The following is a 16,813-nucleotide window of genomic DNA, read 5'->3' as shown; positions in this document are numbered from 1 at the left end:
GACCGCCTCTGCTTTGCGGTCAAGCCGCTAAACCCGGTGGCTTTATTTCAGAGGCACCCTCCAAATTGCCCTATCCCTGCCCAAAGGCAGATTTGAGACCCCGAGTGGATTTTTTTTTTTTTTTCCTTAACTTGCTGGAGTCTCCCGTGCCTTTCCCCATTTTCTTGGAGAGCTGGCTCTCAAAGCTCTTTGGAGAAGCTCCATCAAGCCTTCAGCTTTGTGCTTTTATTTCTGGCTCATTCTGAAACCTCCCTTTTGCCCCACCCCCAGCCTCAAGACACACAGGTAGACTTCAGGCAAGGCCATGACTTCTGGTGGCCTGGGGCTCCTCCACTGCTACCACGACCACCATCATCATGCACAATCAGGGAAACCTGGCTGAGTATGTTGGGGGGAGTTTTCTAGAGGGCCAGTTACCAGAGCTAACTCATCCGCTTACCAGAACAAGAAAGCAGTAAAGTTCACGGCTTGAAACCCACCCCCTCATGCGATGTCCTGTCGGAGCCTCAGTTTTCTCAAAATGTAAAATGGGGATAGTAATAATGGCCATCTAATTTCAAAGATGAAAAGAGTGAACACACGTCAGGTGCTTAGCACACACAGTCCACGCTCAGTAAAATTTGGAGGTTATTAACTGACCCTTGCCTTAGCCCAGAGACAAAGCACACAGACTTGAAATAACCCAGGACTGGTTTTAATTTCCAGAAAATGGTGCAGTCTCGTCCCACATCACGGAAAAAGTATCCCCGGGAACGACCTCCGCCGATTCAGTCCAGCACAGGGCCTGGTCCAAATCACATTCCAGCCACCGGGCCCTGTCATCCCCTCCCAAGGGCCAGTCCCAGACTCCCCTCATTAGCCCTAGACAAGAGGACAGAGGTGAAGTTGCTCAGGAATGGATTCTGTCTCTCCAAAGCCCCTCTCTCCGTTCTAGGGAAGTTAGCTGTGTCTTTCCAAGGACAGTTAGTCCAGCAACCAGGCTCAGTTTGGACACCAAACCACCATCTCCGCTGTGGGGGTCAGCGCCCCGGCCCCGGTGGCCGCTCCAGCGCCTGTGTGCCCACCAACACGTCCAGCAGGTAGTCTAGCTGGGCCTCATCCAGCTCCAGACCTTCCTCCTTGCCAGGCCCATCCTCAGGGCCGGGTTTGAGGCCCTCAGACGCTGGTGCCCAAAGTTCGCTGTCGTACATAGAGGTGTCGATGTCCTCAAACAGGCCCTCGAGCTCATCGTCCAGCAGACAGCCAGTGGCTGGGCCCAGCAGGTCCAAGGCACCCAGGCCGGGTGGGGCCCCGCCACTGGGGCGGCCCGGCGGCCCTTCGTCCACCAAGGGCTGGGGGGCCTGGCTCAGGCCCTCGATATGGCTGAGGTCCTCCAGAAGGCTGGCCATGGAGGCTGAGAGGGCAGCGTCTGAGCTGGCCAGCAGGCTGTCAGCCGCCACGCCAGGGGCCTCAGGCGGGCTGGGCACGGAGGGCAGGGTAGCTTCGGGCTCCACGGATGCCTGGATGCGCCGTAGGGTGTTCACTAGCAGCACCAGGTGCCGCAGGTCCGGCTCACTCTGCCGCAGGCTGTGGTGGAGCTTGAGCACCGAGAGGTCTAAGAGGGAATTGGAGGGCACAGCCGGGGGTGCCTGTGCCACTGCTGGGAGCCTGGGATCCAGCCACCAGGTGTCGACTGCCAAGGCTTCCTTCTCTGGCTCCTCCTCCTCCTCCCGCTTGCGCTTCAGACCTTTGCTCAGCATCATCTGCAGGGGGTGGGGGGTGGGGCGAGTCATTCACTTATAGAAAGTTCGTGGCAAGTTCAAACCCTGGCTCTGGTAACTGGTGTCTGGTGTGATCTCGGGCCAGTCATTTAACTTCTTGAGCCTGTGCTTCCTTAGGGAAACTTTAAGATAATGGATGATAATAGTATCTACTTCATAGAGTTGTTCTCCGGAGTAAATGAGATAATATACAAAAAGCACTTACAACAGTGCCTAGTACACTCTATTTTTTTTAAGTTTATTTATTTTGAGAGGGGGGAGAGAGAGGTAGAGGGGGGGAGGGAATCCCAAGCAGTCCCTTTGATATCAGCGCAGAGCCTGACTCGGGCCTCGATCTCATGACCTGAGCCGAAGTCAAGAGTCGGATGCTTAACTGACTGAGCCACCCAGGCGCCCCTACATTGTAACTATTCTTATTAACAAGTACTTTTAATAGCTATTATTATGTACTTCTTCAGTGAACCATGTGAAATGCCCAATATTCAACCTTTTTTTAACCCATGAAAGCAGCTGTTTCACATAGTTTAACCTAACATTTATTGAATGTCTATAAATCAGACAAATACATACATAAACACAGGAAATGTAGGGGCGCCTGGGTGGCTCGGTCGGTTGGGCGACTGGCTTCGGCTCAGGTCATGATCTCACAGTCCGTGAGTTCGAGCCCCGCGTCGGGCTCTGTGCTGATAGCTCAGAGCCTGGAGCCTGCTTCAGATTCTGTGTCTCCCTCTCTCTCTGACCCTCCCTCATTCATGCTCTGTCTCTCTCTGTCTCAAAAATAAATAAACATTAAAAAAAAAAAGAAAATTTAAATACAGGAAATGTACAGATGGTGCTAGGAAGACACTAAAAGATTCTGGGGGGTGGTCAGGGCAGGCTCCTCTGAGTAAGAGACATTTGAGTGGAGCCCTCAAGCAGGAGAAGGAGTCAGCTATAGAAGAACCAGGGGGAGAGCATTCAGAGAAGAAAGAACAACAACAAAAGCAAAGAAAGACCTGGAGGCTGGATGAGCTTGAACTGAAAAAACACCCGTGTGGTCAGCGCACAGAGTGACATGGGAGGGAACAGGGTTTGGAGAGCAAGCAGAGGCAAGAAGTTTGGATTTTACTGTGAGTGTCACTGAAGGGTTCTGAGCAGGGAATAGAGTGGTGCTGTGGATTAGGTTTCCAGAAGATCCCCCTCAGCTGCTTGGAGTAAGATGAGTGGGGAGGAGTGGAGACGGGGAAGAGCGTGATCGGAAGCTCCATTTGGAGGCTAGTGCACTCTTGGGGTGATGATGGTAGCTTGGAGTAGAAGGTGATTGGTAGTGGACGTGGAAGGAAGTTGATCGATTCAGGATTTATTTGGGAGGCCTAGTAGACAGAGCTTGCCGGGAAATCTTGACGGGCACAGGGGGCCACTGAGAGAACTTTGAGGACCCACACTTTCCCCGAGGTAGGGGCCCCTGGAGTTCTGGACCCCAGCCCCAACTTGCTTTTTTCAGACTGGAAGCTTGCAAGGTCCAGTCCCCGGGGAGTTGCCCAACAGGACCTTAGAAGTAACCCCCCACCCTACTAAAAACGGTCCTCGCCTCCTTCCCCGCAGACCCGGGAGTTCAGAACCGCAGGAATTCTGCCCCCACCCGACTCCGCCCCCTGGTCCCGGTGCCCCCTAGCGGCGCCAGGCCGGCTTTCCCCGGGGATTCCGGCTCCTCAGACCCCGGGATCCTCGACACTGCCCCCACGTCCTGGCTGTCGCTCCAGCTTGCCGCCCAGGACCGTGCGGGCTGGGATCCCCGGAGGACTATTCCGCCTTCTCTGCCTGCGCTCGCTTCCGGCAGGCAGTGGAGGTGGCTCCTTCCGAAGCGGCGGCGGCGGGGGCGGGTGAGTCACGCAGCCGGAGCCAGAAGCCGGCGCCTCCGCCCCCTTCCTGGGCTGCGACGTGATTCACCCAACCCGGCCGGGCGACACTTAGAGGCCCGCGCATCTCGATCCCGGGCAGCCCCGGCGCGTACCGGCAGGACCCGGGGATCGAACCGGCCAAACGACCCCGCCGAGGGTTTCCCGTCTCTCCTCAGGCCCCTTCACTTCATTTACATACCTAGCTCACCCGCTGCCAATCAGAACGAAGAGGGATCAACGCACAGCCAATCAGGAAGCGGCGACGGCAGCATCGCTCGCTCGCTTTCCTTCAGCAACCGGCGCCTGGGTCGTGAGACGCAGTTCTGACTCCGGCGCACGACTCCAGGCTCCTGACTCTCCTTAACTACCGCCCACTCCCGTGGCGGCCCCGCCCTCCACCCAGGGATTGGGCCTGGACGGTGATGGGCGGAGCCTATAGAGGGAAGGTTCGAAAGGAGGGTAGGTTGGCTCCAGGGCGCATGCCCGGCTACTGCGTGAAGGGACCGGGCCAGGTGGGGTGGCCGTTTTCCCTGCGGGACAGTAGAGGGGTGGGGTTTTTAACCTCTCAAAGTGCAGGCCCCTCACACCTGCCCATGCACTTGCCAAACCCAAACTGAGCTTCTTACACACCCAACTCTAACGGGTCTGTACTGTAAGCCAGATAGGCATGGGTTCAAATTCTAACCACTCATTAGATGTGTGTGTGACCTTGGAAAAATGCTTAACCTCTCTGAGCCACACAGTGTGTTAAATGGGCATCTTCTTACCTACCCCTTGGGAGTTAGGAAAATTAAAATAAGTTTGTATCTGTAAGAGCACTATAGCACGTTCAGCAAATGCTGGGCAGTTATATGGTGGTTATAGGCGTGGAGGGAGGCGGCAGGAGTGGATGGCACTGGAGTCACATATCCTGGGCTTCATACCCTAAGTAACGTTGTGACTTTGGGCGAGTGTTTGAATCCCCTCGGGTCTCAGTTTCCTCACCTTAAAAAAAATTTTTTTTTAATGTGTATTTTATTTTTGAGAGAGAGAGAGAGAGACAGAGCTCAAGTGGGGGAGGGGCGGAGAGAGAGAGGGAGACACAGAATCCGAAGCAGGCTCCAGGCTTTGAGCTGTCGGCACAGAGCCCAAAGGGGGGCTCAAAACCACGAACTGTGAGATCATGACCTGAGCTAAAGTCAGATCCTTAACCAACTGAGCCACCCAGGTGCCCCTGTTTCCTCACCTTTAAAATGAGATTATTTTGAGGATTAAAAAGAATAATCATATAAGGGCACCCGGTTGACTCAGTTGGAAGACCATGCAACTCTTGATCTTGAGAGTGTGGGTTCAAGCCCCACGTTGGGTGTACGGATTATTTAAAAACAAAATCTTTAAAAAAGGCCGGGGTTGGGGGGGACAGGGTGCCTATGTGGCTCAGTCTGTAGAGCATGTGACTCTCGATGTCAGGGTCATGAGTTCGAGCCCTTAGTAGGGCTTGGAGCCTACTTAAAAATCAGTACATACATTAATTCATTAATTAATATCAAAAAAAGAGTAATCGCACGAAATGCTCAGAATGGTGCTCGACATGTCCTTTTGGTGGTAGCACTAGCGGTTGGCATAGCACAGGTACTTAATTCAAGGAGAGGGGGACTTGTGGGGTGGGGTATAGGTAGACAGGAGCTTAACACTTGTCTGATAAACTGACAATGGGACTTAGCTTCTCCAAGTAGCTCATTTGCTAACTCTTCTGGAGTTCTGGGAAGAATTGTTAGTTGTAAATAAAGCTTCTGGCCAAAGTAAGCTCTAGAAAATGCTAACTAAACGATTCGATTCAGGCATCAATTATCAATGGATGCTCAAACCTTAGGGTGAAAGGTTAACAGGATCTTGGCAGGCTCCAACACATCACCCCACAGGTTACTTGCTAACTGCAAGGGGAAAATATCCTTTTATGATGTGGAGATGTGGTTCTCACCACCTTAACCATGTAATGAAACTCTCTACCCACAAGAGAGGGACACCCCAATACTGGGCACCACCCGATATGATGCGTTAGGAAGTACACACACTCCCTGTGGAGTCTCCCTGTTAAATTTCATAAACTGAATCTCACAAAGCCTCTAGCCTAACCTTCAGCTTATAGGAAACAGAGAGGAACAAATTAAACATGAACACAATCAGACAAATACAAAATGTGGAACATCTGCAGCACAACTGTGCTGTTCCACCAACAATTCAATTTCAAGAAAACAGAAAAAGGTTTTGGTGGGGTTGATGGTGGAGGATTTTCCAGAATGAAAATTACTGTATAATGTCTTTATTACAACCAAATAAGCGTATGAACCTTCACGAAATCCTGACTGGGGGGGGGGGGGGGGGGGGGGGGGCGGTGTTGCAGAAACAGCTACAAAAGATATTCACGGGGAAATCTGAATATAGACTGGATATCAGATGACTTGTGGAATTCTTAATTCTTTTTATTTTATGTTTACTTATTACATTTTTTTTTTTTAAGACAGAACGCAGGGGAGGGGAAGAGAGAGAATCCCAATCAGGGTCCTTGCTGTCAGCGAAGAGCCAGTTGTCATGGGACTCGTTCTCACATACCATCATGAGATCATGACCAGAGCCGAAATCAAGAGTCAGACCCTTAACTGATTGAACCATCCAGGCGCCCCTGGAATTTTTTTTTTAAATTTTTTTTAATGTTTATTTATTTTTGAGACAGAGTGTAAGGGAGGGGCAGAGAGAGAGAGAAACAGAACTTGAAGCAGGCTCCAGGATCTGAGATGTCAGCACAGAGCTTGATGTGGGGCTTGAACTCACCAACTACAAGATCACCTGAGGTGAAGTCAGACGCTTAACCAACAGAGCCACCGAGGTGCTCTTTTTTTTTTTTTTTTTTTTTTTAAGGTTTTTCATTTATTGACAGAGAGAGAGAGAACAAGTGGGGTAGGGACAGAGAGTGGGAGAGAGAAAATCCAAAGCAGGCTCCAAACTGTCAGCACAGAGCCCGATGTAGGGCTCGAACTCACGCACCATGAGATCATGCCAAAATCAGAGTCAGACACTCAACCGACAGAGCCACCCAGGCGCCCCTGGAAATCTTAATTCTATTAGATGTGAAATGTTGTGTTTGTAGGTGAGTGTCCTTAATCTTAAGAAATACCGAGGTGCCTGGGTGGCTCAGTCAATTAAGCATCAGAATCTTGATCTCAGCTCAGGTCATGATCTCATGGCCCCCACTGGGGCTCTATGCGGGTGGCCCCCTGGAGCCTGCTTGGGATTCTCTCTCTCCCTTTCTCTGCCCCTTCCCTGCTTGCAAGTGCTTGCTCTCTCTCTCTCTCTCTCTCAAAATAAATAAACTTAAACAACAACAACAACAAACAAAACCTGCTTTCCTATTAAAAAAGAAAAAAGGAAGAAAAGAAAAAGAAATTCCTGCTGAGCTATTAGAGGTAGAATGTTAAGATGTCTACAATTTACTTTCCAATGGTTCAGCAAAAGAAAAAATATACATATGCATATATACATATGTAGATAAAGGAAACAAAATATTAACAATTAAATCTAGATGGGAGGCTATACAGGCACTGAGAATACATCCCACCCCCCATCTTTTCTATATGCTTACCATTTTTCATAATAAAAGGAGGGTAAAATGCTAATTAGAAGCAGGCCCCTGCTAGGCAAGTTCACATAATTTCTCCCATAACCTATCTTTATGGCCTAAGGAAACAGGAGGCTCCCAGTCTCCAAGTGGCTTGCTCCAGATCGCATGCTGGAGAGCTCACAGAAATCGCAAGAGCTTGATTAACCCGTATTTATTGAACACCTACTATATTCTGGGCACTGTTACAGTCAATAAGGATCCAGCAAGGATACGTGAGGATAAGCCTCACAGGGTCTCTCTTTTCATGGCTCAGGGGAGGAGGTAAACAAAGAAAAGAAATATGAAAACAAAGACATTCATTGATTCACAAACATTCATGGATTGAACACCTTCCGTGTGCCAGGTACCGTGGATGATACCGCACGGATACGGCAGTAAAACTACAAAGACAAAAACCCCTGACATGAGGAGGTGGACAATACACTTAATACAATAAAGAAATTACTTAGTATCTTAGAAGGTGAAGTGAAAAGGAAAAGAATAAAACAGAGCAGGGGGAGAATAGTGAAAGGGTGCGTGGTGTAGATAGGATGCTGGTTGGTGCTGGTAGGAAGTTCCTTGAAGAGGTGACGTTGAGTAGACCCAATGAAACGAGAGAGGTACTAAAGCTCTGGAACAAGAGTGTTCTGGCCAGAGGGAAGGGCCAGTGCAAAGGCCCCGAGGAGGGAGTTTGCCAGGCAGCAAGGCCAGTGTAGCTGGACTGTGTTGCCTGGGAGGTCAGAGAAGCTTTCAGGCGGTTTAGAGCCCTCTATGGAACACTGTGTTTTATTCTGAGACCCTAGAAGATGAATACATGACGAAGATAATTTCGGCCCCTGTTCAGTGCCTTGAGGAAAACAAAACAGGGCGGTATAATAGGGAGGCCTGTGGCGGGATGGTCCAGGAGAGCCTCCCTGAGGAGGTGACCCTGGAGCTGAGACCAGAGAGTGCAGAAGGAGCCAGGAATTCAAAGGGCTGGGGGAAGGGAGAAGGAGAGAGGTCAGGCCTCGGCAAATGAAACCAGAAGCAGGAGGCCCGCCCGGCAGGCCTGGGGAGGAGGCTCCGCCCGCGGCGGGAGGAGGGGGAAGCGGGTCGGGGAGCGCCCCGCCCCCCGCCGGCCGCCCCACCCCGCCCCACCCGGCCTCTGGGGAGGGAGCAGGCGCCGGGCCGGCTCCCGCCGCAGCCGCAGCCGCTACCTCCGAAGTATTCCACCGCCCGGCCGGCTGGGGATGGGGAGTGGGCAGGTGGGAGGGGCCTGTCCCATCGGCCACGCCCCGAGGCGGCCGCGCCCCCTCCCCCCACCGCGGGCCGGAAGAGCGCAGTTTGGGGAAGGTGGACTCTGTCTTCAGATACCCGGTCCCTCTGCGGGCCAGCCTTTCTACTTCTCTCATCAGCCTCTTTAACGGGGTGCGGGGGATACCGGGCCTCTCCGAGCCTCAGTTTGTCCATCTGGAAAGTGGGGATGCTCCTTATAGTGGCCTCACTGTGGTACTAGAAAGCTACTTGATTCCTTTTCACTCGATTATCTTTAGGGCAAGGAGGACCTGTTAAAAGGTGAGTCAGGTCTCATCCCTCTTCTGCTCAACAGCCTCCCATGGCTTCCATCTCACTCGGTAAAATTCAGTCCCTCAAGACCATACGTCTTTTTCAGCTCATCTCCTAGGATGCTCTTTTCTTGCACTGTTCCAGCCACATTGACCTCTTCAGGTCCCTCAAACGCTCCACTCAGGCTCCCACCTCAGGGCCTTCGCACCGGCTGTTACCTCTGTCTGCATCTGCGTCGACATCCGTTCCCCCTCAGATTGGCATGACTCACTTCTCACCTCCCTCAGGTCTTGACTCAAATGTCACCTTGTCGGTGAGGCCTTCTCTGGCCATCCCATTGAAATAGTTAACACCCCCATCCCTCTCCTTTCTTTTTCTCTACAGCATTTGTCACCACCCGACAGACTCTCCGTTTTAGTTATTTGTGTGTTGCAGCCTTCCCCAACTGCCATGCTGTATGAGGGCAGGAGTTGTCTGTTTTATTCATATGCCTGGAAGAGCACCAGGCCCACCGTAGACAATAAATTTGAGCAATTATTGGAATCCTTGGCATGCATCAGGCCCTCCTTTCCAGTTTGCACAATCGCTCAGGGAGGCAGGTATGAATCCAGTCTTAAGGTTGGGACATGCTGGTTTGTTTGAAGAACTGTAGAGAATAGTATAGCTGGAGCATAGTAGTGGGGAGACTGTGAGGAAGGTGAATTCAGAGAGGTAAGAGGGAGGGTTGACCGTTGCAAGGTCGGTTCATTTTTTCAACAATAGCCCAAAAAGGGGCGCCTGGGTGGGTCGGTCAGTTAAGTGTCCGACTTAGGCTCAGGCCATGATTTTTCAGTTCGTGGGTTCGAGCTCCACGGCAGGCTCTGTGCTGACAGCTCAGAGCCTGATGCCTGCTTCTGATACTGTGTTCCCCGTCTCTCTCTGCCCCTTCCCCACTCATGCTCAGTCTCTCTCTCTCTCAAAAATAAATAAAGATTAAAAAAAAATTTTTTAATAGCCAAAAAAAATTGTTTTTGAGTGCACACCTGTACTGAGCATAGTTTTGTACACTAGGGCACACAGCTGGGCTAAGACCACCAAAACCCCTCCCTCTCAGAGTTTTTATAGACCAGGAGGCTAACCATAAACAGGTGATAAATAACTTGAGATAGGATAGATGCTACCAAGAAAATCAAACAGTGGGGTGAATGTTCGGTGCAGCAAGACACGTTGAGCTAGGAAGGGCAGAGAAGACTTCTCTGAGAAAGGGACATTTATGTTGGTGAAGCTAGAGGGGACATATCCTCTGGGCCATTAATAAGTGCAAAGGGCCTGGGGTGGTTATGAGCATGGAGTCAAATGAGACCAGGGTGACTGGTGGTGCGGAAGAGTGGGAGATTCAAATGGGGAAGTTAGGAGCAAGATTGACAGGTTTTTGTTTTTTTTTTTTTAATGTTTATTCATTTATTTTGAGAGAGAGAGAAAGGGAGAGAGAATGAATACCAAGTAGGGATTCATTGCTGTCAGCACAGAGCCCAATGTGGGGCTCGATCTCACAAACCCTGAGATCATGACCTGAGCCAAAATCAAGAGTTGGCTGCTTAACCAAATGAGTCACCCAGGTGCCCCAAGATTGCTGTATTGCAGGCCTTGAAGTTGGGGTTTTATTCTGAGTGTGAGAAGTCACTGAGAGTTTTAAGTAGGAGTAAGACATGGGCATCCACAATGAGATGTGAAACGCATGTGCCTTGAGGCTCTCATGACCATTTCTTCTCTCTCTCTCCATTGGCACCTGTCAGTTACCCCAATGCTTTCAGACTTAGATGCAAAGCCCCTCTTAAGCTGAGAACCTTGGCTTTGGGCCAGAAAGCACAAGCAAAATCCCCCTCCTTTCCCTGCCTGTGGACTCCACCGGTGTAGTTCCTCTTTGCAAACCTTCTAGAAGAGTCCCTAGTGCTGTATAAACTCACCTGCTGCATTGTCTTCAAAGGTCTTTGCAAGAGGCTTAGCCAGTGCTAAGCATTGCATCTTCCTGGCCCCCCTCTCTTTTCTCCTCTCACAGGCCTGGGCTTGTACCTCCCAAATAAATCCTTAGCACTTTAAATGTTTATTTTTGAGAGAGAGAGAGAGAAGCAGAGAGGGGAGACACACAAGCCAAAGCAGGTTCCAGGCTGAGCTGTCAGCACAGAGCCCGAAGCAGGGCTCAAACCCATGAAACATGGGATCATGACCTGAGCGAAAGGTGGACACCTAACCCACTGAGCCACCCAAAAGCCCCAAATCCTTAGCACTTTAACTTCAACCTGGTCTCTACTTCCTAGCCAAGTTTTCTAGAGAGAACTCCCCCCCCCCCCCTTTTGAGAGAGAACACCAGTGGGGTAGGGGCAGAGAGGGAGAGAAAACTCCAAGCACGCTCCCCTCTGTCAGTGCAGGGACCAACTGACCCACAGCTCAAACTCACAACTGTGTGAGATCATGACCTGAGCTGAGATCAAGAGTCAGACACTTAACCCACTGAGCCACCCAGGCACCCCTAGAAAGATCTACTCTTAATGCAGACTATCTTTAGGCATTTTCTTTCCCCTCTGGGTCCCAGCAACACATTGCATGCAATGAAAAAAATGACTTTTAGTTGCTAGAGTCACCTATCCTTTGACAGTTTGGTAATTCATGGGACTTAGTTTCTCCTTTCTTTGTGCACCCATGTGGCTGGGGAGTCTAAGTCTACCAAGGAGCAACAAACACAATAGTTGAAAACCAATCCCTGGAGGCAAACTGAGTTTGAGTCCTAGCTCCCTGGTCCTTGCTTTCCTTGCTGTGTGACCTAGGGCAAGTGATTTGGCCTCTCTGAACTTGAGGTTCCTCCTATGTAAAACCTGTTAACAGAATTCTGTATTATCATGAAGATTAAATGACCTAATCCAAACAAAGTGGATACAACAGTACTCTTAACAAATACTCTATAAATATTATGTTTAATAATATGCCTGCCCCAGCTTTGGCGGGGGTGTGGGGAGGTGGTGCAGGTGTCCAGGGAACTTACCAGGTCCCTCTCATCGACCCGCTGAAGTTTAGAAACTTCAGGCAACATCACCCTTTCCAAAATACTTTTATTAAAAAAAAAAAAAAAAAAAAAAGTCATTACAAACAATCAAAAACAAAACAAAACAAAACCCACCACAAAACCCGCCTTTCTTTTAAATAATGCGGCATGGAGCGGTTTGATTTCCACCCTATTGCACGTGGTCCGGCCTGGTTATGCATCAGGAGACTGCTGGGACTGGGGTCTTGCCAATGAGGTGGGGATCAGCCTTGAGGGAGGAGGTCCGTCCCTCCTGCTCCCTCCAGGTGCAAGTGACAAAGTCTGAGTTCCCATAGCAACCAGGCAGCACATCCCAGTCATCAACATACAGGCCCAGCTTTATCTTCCCTGAGGCCCCAGTGGTCACCAGGGGAGTAGGAACTGGAGGAAAAGGCAGAAGAAATGTGGGAAGTGGGAAATCAGACTCCCAGAAAGAGTCACGTTAAGGCATTTGGAACAGATAAATTAATTCAGGAAGACCCACCTTCACAGAAGGCTGTGGCAACCAGACACACACACACATGCAAGACGGTTTGTGGAACCCTGAAATGGGAGGAAAGGAGGCCACAGTCACTGCTTAGAGCCCCTGCAACACACACACACACACACACACACACACACACACACACACACACAGAGTTGCATCCAGGGATCCCGCCCACTGAGGCAGAGATGAGAAACAGCCCCTGGAAGTTTTAGGATCCCAGAATGATTTCCATAATGTGATCAAGTTCATTACACTCCCAGGACCCTGGGGCACAGAAGAGGTTGTGAGGAGGCTCCGGTGGGGCCAGTGCAGGCTCCTTCTCCACTGCAGATGTGTCAATGTCCAGAAAGAAGTCATCCAGACCAGAGTCCCCCAGGTACCGGGAGCTCAGAGCTTCCAAGAAGACTGGATCAGGCTGGGGCAGCACTTCGTTCTGGGGGCCCGGGGGAGCTATTGGATTCTGAGGGGACTCCGTGTCGTCCATAGAGGTCTCCAGTTCCCTGAGAATAGAGCCGATGGTGGCGGACAGGGAGAAGTCCTCCTCGCCCGGGAAGAGGGGCTCAGGGGGTAGGGCAGGTGCTGGAGCCAGGCAAAGGGCGGCCTGGAGCTGCTGGAGGGTATTGTGGATGAGGACATGCCTGCGTAGGCTGGGTGCTCGGGGGCCCAGACTCCGCTGGACTTTGTCTAAGGAGATTTGAAGCAGGGCTTGCTGGTAGCTCCGCAGGCCTGCTGGACCCCAGTCCCACTTCTCATCCTCCTCTTCCTCCTCCAAATCTGAGTGTTTTCTCTTCAAGCCTCCTACCATGATGCCCTGTAGAGAGAAGAGGGGCAAGTCAGACACCGCAGGGATAATTCAGATCCCGAATTTCCTGTATGGTTGTTTGGTTTTTAAGTAGGCTCCATGCCCAGTGTGGAGCCCAATGCAGGACTTGAACTCAGGACCCTGAGATCAAGACCTGAGTGGAGATCTAGAATCAGACACTTAACCGACTGAGCCATCCAGGCACCTCCCGGTTGTTGTTCATTTTTATGATCTAAACCTGTTTCCTCATCTATAAAATGGACATGATATGAATTCCACAGGGCTGAGGAGGAGACTAAATGTAAATGACTAAGAAAACAAGATCTGGATTGAAACATAGGTGGGTTTGCATCCCCCTACTTGCCTGTGTGGCCTTGAATGGTGAATTTGCCTCCTTGAGACTCAATTACCTCAGCTGTAAGATGAGGATCAAGTTCCTGAGCTTTAACACTGTTCTTTTTACAATACTCGGTTCTTCAACAGTGTCACGTATGACAGCTGTGGAGTACGGAGACCTGGACTGGAGGCAGGGAAACCTGGATTTGAATTCTGCCTTTGACACTGCTCAGCTGTTTGATCTTTGTAAGTTATGTGACATTACCTCTCTGGGTCTGTTTCCCCATCTGTAAAAAGAGGAATGTAAAAATTCTCACCGTATTCTCAAGGAGATCCGATGTGTAATATACACGGTACCCATCTACAGTTAACGCTTAACGAAGAAGAATTTAATTGCCATTTATTCACTCAATATTTATCTATTATTGCCTGTTGCCACCGAAGCCCTGTTAGGACACCAATTTGTCGAAACTCTTCTTTTACAGGGAGTGTATTTCTGACCATGCCCTCTTCCTAACCGACTGGGAGCTCTCCCAAGAGCAGGGAAGGAGCCTCCCTCCTTCTCTTAGCCCGCGCCTTCGACTTCCCCCAAAGCGCGCCCCACAAGAAACTTGCTAAAACTTGACTCAACGCCCGACTCCGCCTCCTCCCTGGATCTCTATTCAACGTCCAGGCAGGCAACAATTTGGCCCAGGGGCTTCTGGGAAATGTGGGCCAATAGCCGCCTGGCACGTGCGTTAACGTTGAGCTTGCACTACAATACCCAGAGGGTGCCGCACGCCTTTGGGACGAACCTCCCCCGCCCTCCCTTAAGGCATGCGCACAAGTGCCCGGGGCGGGTGGGGGAAGGGAACCCGGACGTCCAGCTGCCCGGCGCCTGCCGAGCCCCGCCCTCTGCTGCCTCTAGGGCTGCGGGTCTGAGCTCCAAGCCCGGAACGCCCCTCCCCCACCCCAGACTCCGGCCCTAAAACTGCTTTCTCTCGGGTTTCGCACCCCATGGAGGTCCTAGATTCTTTCCCCAAACTGCTCTCGGGTCCAGAAACCCAGACTCCAACACATCGCTCAAAAACTACAAAATGCTCTCTGATTTATTCCATTTGGGAGACTAATTCTGATACCTTCACCCGTCAACTTTCCCCTTTTCTCCCGTCTTTCAAATGCCTTTCGACTTCACCTCCAAACTCTCCCTCTGACTCCAAGACCTGAATATGGGACTCTCACCAGCACCTCCTCACCGCCACTGCATCTCCCTTACCAAGATTCCTTGCCCGTAGTTATCTCCGTTTTTCCAAATGCTCAGGATCCCAGCCTCAACCCCTCACCCCTTTTCCAGAACACTAGAGCCCCGAATTCAACCCGTCCGGGAGACTCGAATTGTCCTAATCTCCAGATTTCCTGCCCCAAAAGTTCCTTCCTCGGTTCTCTCGCTTCTCCAAACACCCCATGTCCCAGCTTCAAACTCCCTCCACTTGAAGATCTTACCCCAACAACTTCGCCTTCAGTCCGGGATCTCGATTTCAGTCTCGAAGCCCCACCAACCCTATCAGTCACCCTTATCTGCGCCCCCGACTCACGCCCAGACCCCGCCTCCAGGACTCTCGGGGGGCACGCCTCCACCTTCCCTAAACTAAGGCAAATCTCAAGCCAGGTGGACTCTCTCACCTCAGCTGCCAGGTTCGCAATGACCAAGTCGTGGAACGTCCGTAGCTTTTACAACCCAACAGTGCTGGGTACGAGCCTCGCTCACCTCCCCAGGGCCTCTCGGTTTGGCCTCCGGCCCACCCCGCTCCGCCCAGGAGCCGAACTGCGAGCCGCGATTGGCTGGAGCCCTGCCCGCTGCGGGGCGCGGATTGGCTGGGTGGAGCCACCGGTCCGTCGCCAGGAGACACCCGGCCGGCCCTCCCTTTCCTTACACCCCGGACCTTTTAAAGGATTCCGACTCGCCCGGGGGAGGGGCCACGTCTCTTGGGTGGAGGGTGGCGGGGACGTCAGAACTGCTTCCTTCAATTCAGCCACTGTCCTCGCTCCAAAGTCGTCAACACTGATCTCTGCGATGCCTTTATACCAGGTGAGGACCCTGTCGGGGAGCGAGGCTGGTCGGCACGCCCCTCCCCACCCTGTTTTCCAGGCGGGCGGGGCTGAGCCACTCGCGGAGGCCGCGCCCCCGGGGTTCCGAGGGCGGACGCTGCGGGGCGGAGGATGACGTAGCTGAAGACCAGCCAATAGTTTGGCGCGGCCTACGTTGCCTGGGCGATTGCAGCCCAGTTCCTGTGCTCCCGCCCCCCAGTACTTTACCCCGAGGCCCCTTTCTTAATCTTCAGGACTTCTCAGCACATCCTGTGGTGGTCTCTCCTGCAACCCCCGACGCCCCATCCTTCCCCTCTCAGGATGGCACTGCTGGGAACTCGTTACTTGCTCGTACTCCCCTGGGGACAAAATCCAAACTCCTCCCTTTTGCCACAAAGCCCTTCACGGTCTGGTCCCTGAAACACACTCCTTGCTCCCTGTGATCCGACCACAGATTGACTCTCAGTTTTTCTAAAATGACTTCGAGTGCCCGCCACCACCATAAACACAGATTTTGTCTGTTTTCTTCCCTGCCTTAACCCCAATGCTTTAGGTACATAGCGAGTACTCAAAAATGACAATAAAGGGCCTCTGGATCTTTAAACTTGTTTCCCCATCCTGAAAGTACACCTTCCGTTCCCAGACTGTTTCTCACCAGGTCTCATCTCAAAGATTTCCTTCTCTCAGAAGCCCTCCCTTGATGCTTGAGTGGGTTAGGACCCATTCTGGGCTCCTATGGTGTCCTGGGCTTCCCCCCCATCCTGACCCTGACCCCTCTGCCCATGTCTCCCATTCTTGGCCCTGAGGGCAGGTACTGAGGTTATCTCTGTCACCCAGGGCTTGGTCCGTAGCATCACCCAGCACATGGACACAAAGCAGGCATCCAGTGAAAGTTCTTTAAATATGCCCAATGTGACAGAAGGAGAAAGAGGGCAGAAAAAAAAAAACAAAAACAAAAACAAAAAACCCAAGCTAGTGCCCTGAAAGCCTGGACCAGTACTGCCCTACCCAAAAGTTTCACCAAGAGGAGGGAGAGGGAGTTTTTTCTAGGCTACCCCTGGGAAGGGAGGTTTAAGCCTCCTCAGACCAGTTCTCACGGGTTGGAATTTATCAACCAGTCATCCTGCTGCTTGCAGAAGCAATATATGATTGGAATGGATTTTTTTTTTTTTTTTTTTTTTGGAGGGGAAGGTGTTGGGTGGGTAGGTGGGGGAGACTGTGAAGTGGGGACAGAAGAGTGG

The 16,813-nt window shown here is 51.5% G+C and overlaps 2 protein-coding genes across 13 annotated transcripts; both read right to left on the bottom strand.

Moving 5' to 3' along the window:
* Positions 1-678: 678 nt before the first annotated feature.
* On the bottom strand, positions 679-3,995 carry SERTAD1 (SERTA domain containing 1). The gene is made up of 2 exons (XM_042918522.1): positions 3,840-3,995; positions 679-1,742 (listed from the first exon to the last, which is right to left on the bottom strand). The coding sequence occupies exon 2, from the start codon at positions 1,740-1,742 to the stop codon at positions 1,020-1,022; it is 723 nt and encodes a 240-aa protein (XP_042774456.1). The 5' UTR covers positions 3,840-3,995; the 3' UTR covers positions 679-1,019.
* A 7,934-nt stretch (positions 3,996-11,929) lies between these two features.
* SERTAD3 (SERTA domain containing 3) lies at positions 11,930-16,215 on the bottom strand. 12 transcript variants are annotated; one of them, XR_006197196.1, is made up of 4 exons: positions 15,168-15,394; positions 13,534-13,792; positions 12,365-13,178; positions 11,930-12,261 (listed from the first exon to the last, which is right to left on the bottom strand). XR_006197196.1 is itself a non-coding variant. In XM_042919248.1 (4 exons), exon 4 carries the CDS (start codon positions 13,170-13,172, stop codon positions 12,576-12,578), a length of 597 nt encoding a protein of 198 aa, XP_042775182.1. In that variant the 5' UTR covers positions 13,173-13,178; positions 13,534-13,689; positions 13,771-13,792; positions 15,168-15,394; the 3' UTR covers positions 11,930-12,575. The 12 variants fall into 12 exon arrangements, 11 of the variants coding, with proteins under 11 accessions (XP_042775182.1, XP_042775179.1, XP_042775181.1 ...); XM_042919248.1 differs by having other exon boundaries at positions 11,930-13,178; positions 13,534-13,689; positions 13,771-13,792; XM_042919245.1 differs by lacking the exon at positions 15,168-15,394 and adding an exon at positions 15,428-16,215 and having other exon boundaries at positions 11,930-13,178.
* Positions 16,216-16,813: the final 598 nt, after the last annotated feature.

This window comes from Panthera leo, chromosome E2 (assembly GCF_018350215.1).
Source record: "Panthera leo isolate Ple1 chromosome E2, P.leo_Ple1_pat1.1, whole genome shotgun sequence".
In the NCBI taxonomy this organism is placed as follows: Eukaryota; Metazoa; Chordata; class Mammalia; order Carnivora; family Felidae; genus Panthera; species Panthera leo.
The sequence above is the reverse complement of the archived record's forward strand: the minus strand, read 5'-3'. Positions and strand labels throughout refer to the sequence as shown.